Raw genomic sequence first — 7,396 nt, 5'->3', positions numbered from 1 at the left:
GCATGCATGCCGTGATTATTTTTAGGCGGCGAAAATATGAGTTATTATGATGATCATGATTCTTTTTTCTTTTTCTCTCATTTTTTGGTGCACTTTGGCACAACCATTGCTCTACACAGAATGGAAACGACAGTTACCAGACTACCAGTAACTACTCATCGACAGAGGGAGAGGTTCATATGGATACAGCCAAAAGCGACCTTATCATTTAGTTGACAGCGCCATGCAGCCGTTAACTGCTGCTGCTTATTTATTTAGGAAAAGAAACAAATGACAGAAAGAGAGAGAGGGAGAGAGCGATCGATCCACTCAGAGTTCATTTAGGCCTACGTGTATATTCGTTTTTCCAGAGGGGCGATTTGGTTGCAGCAATAGGCCTACATAACTTAGCGCAAATGTGTGCATGTGCGTGTGTGTGTGTGTGTGTGCGTGCGTGTGTGTGTCAGTGTGTGCGTGTGTGTCCAGAAACGTTTTGGAAACGCCACCTTAATTGTCTTCTTGGCTTGCGATCATAAATAGCCTACGAATAACGAAACCACAGCAAAATATCCTTCATCAGATAAATTAAGGGGACTGGAGTAAAGGGATATAAGAAATTGTCCATTTTAGAAGTAGGCCTATTTAAGCCTTTTTAAGCACTTGTATATGGAGCGATTGGAGCCTATTAGGCTATCTTATAGGCCCATGGGCCGCCAGGCGCACACATATGGATTGTTTATGTGATGATGATAATGATATAGGAATAGGACTAATGCAACAGCGCGACAATAGGTGCATTTCATTGACCAATCTGATCTAAATAAAGACAGACAGACAGACAGACAGACAGACAGACAGACAGACAGCGTCGTGCACAACTGTGCGACTTGTCAGTAGCTATATATTCCATGTCCATCAGTTTTGGGCCGACGATAGGCTATCATTTGATAACAAGACAGACCCCAGCCAAACTGCGAAAAATTGCCGATCTACAAGCTCACAACGAGGTGTGTCTACAGACTACACAACATGCATGCTTGCGAGTTTGCAGATCTGGTGAGCTACCCCAAGGCATACTATAAAGCTTTGATTAGATTAGATTAAATAAGCCATGTCACAGTGACCCATTGTAATTTGGCAACTTTTTTGAGCCTATTGTTAAATCAAGTAGGCGTATAGACTATATTTATTGCTCCTAATAATTAACAAATTAAGCCAGCAATATAGCCTACATTACAGCTACGTGATTTCATCTGTTCTGTAGGATATTATTCAATCATTAATGCGGGGAATGGCGCGTCGTTGCTGTCCGTGGCTCCCCGGGGCTCCGGTGGGCCTGGCAGGCTGGCCCAGGTGCCCACTGAACGGCGGGGTGACAGGCGGTGGTCCGCGGGGCCGGGGGACCACTGGATGAAGCTCCGATGCTGCCTGGGTGTTGGCGCCGCCTCGGTGGACGCACAAAGCCTTATTTCTCGGTCAATTCTCAAGGGATTTTTCTAATTTTAAGTAGGCCTACTGTATATCTGTGAAGTGTCTGAATACAGTGTATATAGGCCTAAATGTTTTAATTGTCCCTCCATCAAACCATCAAGCTTGAAGTACAGGAATAATACTAGGCCGTTACAAGATTGCGTTGAGAGAGAGAGAGAGAGAGAGAGAGAGAGAGAGAAAGAGAGAGAGAGAGAGAGAGAGAGAGAAAGAGAGGGAGAGAGAGAGAAAGAAAGAAAGAAAGAAAGAAAGAAAGAAAGAAAGAAAGAAAGAAAGAGAGAAAGAGAGATGGGGGGAGATGCACATAAACTCATTCCTTTTTTTTCTTCTTCTTCTTCCACCCCTATGAACTGCCGCTCTACGCACAGCTGAATCGTTCGCTTATAGAAGCAGCGGCCGCGCATTGCTTTTGCAAAAATAGAAGGGCTTTTTTTTTCCAGTCAGTGCCATCTTTTTTTTTTTACATGACGGGTCACGCGTACCATAGTGGAACCATAGTGGACATTTACATGACGTGTCCACGCGTACCAATGCAGGGCAATCGTGTGCGCCGGAGTGCCACTGGAGCAGAACTAACGCATGCACACACGCATGCATATCTAAACAAAAACCATGCTGCACAAGATGCGTAGCAACGTTCAGAAGGCATTAAAAAAGCTTCATAGTGTGTGTGTGTGTGTGTGTGTGTGTGTGTGTGTGTGTGTGTGATACCAGGCTGAGGAGGTGCTGAAGGCATACCTGGATGAGAAGGAGATAACTGGCAAGGCCTTACTGGCAGCAGATAAAAACCTCTCCGAGGCACAGCGGAAACAAGAAGGTAAAGTAAGGTCGCATTATCACATATAATTCGGTGTACGCGGTGCGATTGGAAGGGGTGAAATTGCAACATTCTTGCATATTTAATTAATGTGTTTGCACTCGCACTGCACGTGGTCAACCCTGCGGTACCACCAGGACCCAACGCAAAACTTGCGGCGCAGGCGGTATTTCCTACCTGAAGTCGGCCTGAAGTCGGCACAGGCGGCCAAAACAATTAAAACAGCGGCGGGGCTGCAAATCCCACATTATACCAGATGTAGAGCTTACTGTATATATATTTGTGCAGAGAAGAACGTCTCTCTCTCTTATGGGGACAGATTTCCATTTCGACAACCCCCCACTTCGAACCCCCCCCCCCCCCCCCCCCCCATTTCGACCGCGCCCCACCCCCCAATCAACTTCAGGGATGGATTACCCAACGGGCACAGTGGGCCCAGTCCCAGGGGCCCCTGAGCTAGGGGGGCCCCTCAGCTTGAGCCACCGTGTGACCGCGTCCCTGTTATTAACGTTGCAATATTTGCCAGACACTATTTTATTCTTCATATCAAAAATAACCCCAAATATTCCTAAAACACCATGATACATATTATACTGTAAGTGTTTAGCTCCTCAGTTTATCTATAAGACTTCAAAACAACATGACATTTTCTAATTTCCACGCATTACAACAATGTAGTGGTAGTAAATAAACCGGGGTAGATAACATAACTGTTATGTTATCTACCCCGATTAATCTAAATGGGCCCCCTCATTCATACCATAGCATCATATACTGTAACACTGCTTTGATTAACAATGACAGTGAGATACTTGTTTGCACTAACTAGCATTGACTGCTATGGTCTCTTTTGCAAGACACTTTATGTATATATTCTTATATATTATTCGCCCCCTCTATTGATGCACCTTCTCCTTATTGGTACTGTACTGCTCTTGTCTTTGTTTTGTTTTTTTTCCCTCTTATCTATCTTTCTTACGTCTCTGTAACTTTGTAAATAACTGTATACTGCTGTGCTACTACTGGACAACTAAATTTCCCCCTTGGGATAATAAAGGTATCTATCTATTGGTTTCCTACAGAGGATAAAGCAAAATGGGAGAAGTCCGAGAGAGCGAGACGGGTCTTGGAGGAGGATCAGAAGGTACTGCAGAGGAAGATGGCTGATCAGGAGAGAACCCAGGAAGAGAATATAAAGCAGCTCAATGAGAAGATGGCGTCTATTGAGTTGGAAGCCACAAAAAAGCATGAAGAGCTGCAGGCTGTAAGTGATTAAATGAATGGTGTATGGCTGTTGTTATTGAAGATTCTATCTTTTGGATCTTCTTCAGGTGTCATTTAATTTCACAAAAGTCATTCAAAAAGCCTTTTTGTACATAACATTAAATAATATTCTCAGGCTTTTTTTTTCTTCTTTTGTTTAAACTGAATCACTGCACTTTGCAGTTTGGGTTCGAACACCAACATATAGCTAAGATGTGCATATACTTGGAACGGTAATGAATAGGCCTATTGAGTGTCAAGCATAAAACGTGTTTTTATATAATATGGACTCTGTGATGTGTAAGCTGTACTGTTCATAATATGTATGATAATGTGTTCTTTCAGTGCTTGGACGCAGAACTGGAGAAAGCGGATGCGGCGGAGGCACGTCGGTTAGAAGAACAGAAGCAGGCTCTCGAGAAAGAGAAAGAGTTGGCGGGGGAAAGACAGGCAAAATCTAATGTGTGGGATACGATCGTAGACATTGTTGGAACAATAGCTTGTCCAGTTCTTTATCCCGTGCTGAAAGGTAATCTTAAAAAGTAAGGGGACTCCTCATCAGGATGCAACACCATCCATCAAAGATATAGGCTGCAGATCGTAATAAAATGTCTGTGTCTGTCTGTCTGCATGCATGCCTGTTCTTGTTCCCTGTCTTTTTTAACATACAAAAAAAAAGGAAAATGGCAATTTGTTTTAATTCTTCAATTACAGTTATTAATTTGGTAATATATGCCATATATTAATTGGATAATCAACTGCTGTGTTACAATTCCTACAATAAAAGCATTATATAAAATTATTTCTATGGACTTCGTCAACATTATTCTCATGTAGCCCATGTTATTTTACCAGTGTTGCTATTATAATTGGAGTAAAATAAAGTATGGGTTTATGAAAATAAATTACTTTACCTTCTTTACTTTATACCACAAGTGTAAGATTTTCGTTCATATTTGTTAATAATATGAAGCAAAAAATATTTTATTTTTGGAAGTGTGTTCTAATATTAGTCTATTATAGCCAGATAACATCATTAGCCATTGTCTTAATTATAGTGATGTCAATATGTCCTATTAATAACCCCATATTTCTTTGTATGTTGTCACTGTCTGCTCTGGAGACTGTACGTCTTGTAACCCTATACTGTATGTACATTGTACACTATGCCTGGGGTATGTGCCTTTAAGTATGCCTTGAAGTAGTTGGCGGGCTGCACAGGGGTATTATGGGACATGCTTGGTGCGGTGTTTACTTTTTGTTCAGTGAGAGAGGAGTGTGCCACGCATTTTGTACAAGCCGTGATTTCCTTTTATTTTGTTTACGAGTGATACAGAAGATAGAACCCTGGCTGTTCACGTGTTTATCTGGAATATATTTTTGTTATTAAATGATCAGTTCTCCAGCAAGGACTCCTTTTTGTTTTAGCATAGAACAAGTTAAGGATTACCTGCAACGAAGAGGAGGAAGGTGGTTATAGTCTATGAGAACTAAGGTGATATTAATTGATCTGTAGAGAGAGAGGGTGACATAACAGCTCTTTTGTTTAATAGTGCCCACTGATAAACTTACTATGCAAGGCTTGCTTAAAGACAATGGAGTATGTTGAGGAAGTGACGTTTGATCTCTTTGGGTTGTCTGGGAGGTTGTCACACCTCCAGCGAGCCTATAAAAGATGTCTTGAAATTGTTGTCTTTGTGAGCAACTCAAGTCATGCCGAAAGGCTGTGCTTGAGCGAGGGCTCAATCCTGGAACTCATACTCTGCAATAAATCGACAAAGAACCTCCATTTGCCTGCTTCTCTGAGTTCTCTCAACAACTTCCTCTCCAGAAAAGACTAAGAAATATTCACAGATCCGTGCAGATTCAGTCTCAAAATATACAACAATAGGACGTAGTGAATACTAACACTAGTAACACAAAAGCTGGCGGCTCAGTTGTGTGTTTCATTGATCCCCACTCAACGATTACATTCTTTTCAGTAGACATATAAAAATCTTATAAGTACTGTGATTAATGTTTCCATATTGAATTTGTACGTAATAATGAAAAAAGACTGATTTTATCAAATGCTATTTAAAACAGGCAAATATACAGGACACCTAACACATCTCCATGGTAACCAGGAAGAAAACATTGCACAAAAATGACAATTCTCACCAGAAAAGACTGAAATTAGCGTAATATATAGTTTTTTTCCAAACAAACTTGCAACAGGTATACCATAGGCTACTAATAGATAATTCATAACCGTGTACTTTTACTTTTAATTATAAGATTAGTTTCGCTCTATTGCCTCTGCGTTCACTGCCACTGTAGTCTCTGGAACGCATGGCGCGTTTCTTTACTGCCAGTCTGCCACTGACTTGGCCATTAACATAAAATAAGTGGTAACATTAATTTTCTTCTTTCAAATCTAAAATTAGTGATTAGGTTATGAAAGGACGGTCGGTGATTAGGTGATGAAAACTAGCAAAACTATAGCAGCTATTCACTTTAATCAACCACGATGCATTTCATCCGCCCAATGCAGTAATTGTATATATATATATATATTGAAATTCTTTATTTAGGATTAACCCCTTGAGATGAACCATCTCGTTTTCAAGGAGCTCCTTCTACAAAATACACTTTTTTTTCACATTTAGACAAGAAGTGTACAGACAATTCGATCAACATCAGACAAAACAAACAGAACAGTAAACAAAACAGTAAACAAAACAAAACAAAACAAAACATACACAACAAACAGCCACAAAAGTACACATAGCACATATATAATCATTTCGTTATAGATCTATTGTAGTGATGAATGAGCAAAACATGATGATTAGTTAAAACATGAACAGGTGGTCTCAAAGTGAGAGGACAGTGTGGTTTTAAACAGTTGAAAAGATGTTATTGAACGAATATGAACAGGTAGGTTGTTCCAATCTGAAGGAGCTTTGAACATAAATGATTTTTTAGCAACTGATGTCGACACAACCGGAACTTCAACATAAATCTGTGAACAATGTCTTAGCTGATGTGTGGTAGTCAAACGTTCGAAATATTGTTTTAAGTACTGTGGATAATGAAAGTGATAACATTTAAAAATGAACTGCAGCCAGTGCTGCTGTCTTCTTAATGTGGGAGATGGTATATTGAGAGTTTCATACAGTTGTGATGTCCATGTCAAATAAACAAATACATCGTGTTGTATTTAACTAGACTTTATCTGTTACAGATGAGTGTGCCATAGCCTACATTATTTAAACAGAGCCATGTATACACAATATGCAGGGGCGGCCTTAAGAATCGGGAGGCCCATTTCAAGATCTAATCTGGTATGCAAATTAGCCATGCGGTCTCATTAGAATGTCAAGAAACTTGTGCATGCTTTGGATTCTTTGCCATTCTCAAATAGACTAAGTGGAGAACTTTGGGTCTGCAATATAATTGCAGACCCATCATGATGTTTCAATGTAAGCCATTAAAAATCTATTAAAAATGGTTTTGAATATTTTTTGAATATTTCACTGCATGGGTAATGTATCTAGAAATGTTAATACTTTTCATCGGTTCAATATTTATAACCCCCCCCCTACACACACACACACACACACACACACACACACACACACCACTTTCACTTATCAAAAGTTACAATAGCAGAGCTACTAGTTGTACTTGTGTGTGACACCCTTGTATCATGTCGCACTTGTCGTCACTCGTCACCGACCAGCAGGCTTAAAAAGCAAAGGTTAAATTGTCATTTAGAATAAATAGCAATAGCATTGATGCCAGCTTCATTTGGAGATCTGGCATCCTATATTTGCTTGGAATGAACTCCAGAAGTTCTTAAAAATC

At 40.3% G+C, this 7,396-nt stretch overlaps 1 protein-coding gene across 1 annotated transcript; it reads left to right on the top strand.

Moving 5' to 3' along the window:
* Nucleotides 1-2,185: 2,185 nt before the first annotated feature.
* LOC308305489 (uncharacterized protein) lies at nt 2,186-4,172 on the top strand. The gene is made up of 3 exons (XM_080750285.1): nt 2,186-2,284; nt 3,367-3,548; nt 3,893-4,172. Exons 2-3 carry the CDS (start codon nt 3,444-3,446, stop codon nt 4,091-4,093), a joined length of 306 nt encoding a protein of 101 aa, XP_080606411.1. The 5' UTR covers nt 2,186-2,284; nt 3,367-3,443; the 3' UTR covers nt 4,094-4,172.
* Nucleotides 4,173-7,396: the final 3,224 nt, after the last annotated feature.

This window comes from Nannobrachium achirus (assembly GCF_963921795.1).
Source record: "Nannobrachium achirus genome assembly, chromosome: 2".
NCBI lineage: Eukaryota > Metazoa > Chordata > Actinopteri > Myctophiformes > Myctophidae > Nannobrachium > Nannobrachium achirus.
The sequence above is the reverse complement of the archived record's forward strand: the minus strand, read 5'-3'. Positions and strand labels throughout refer to the sequence as shown.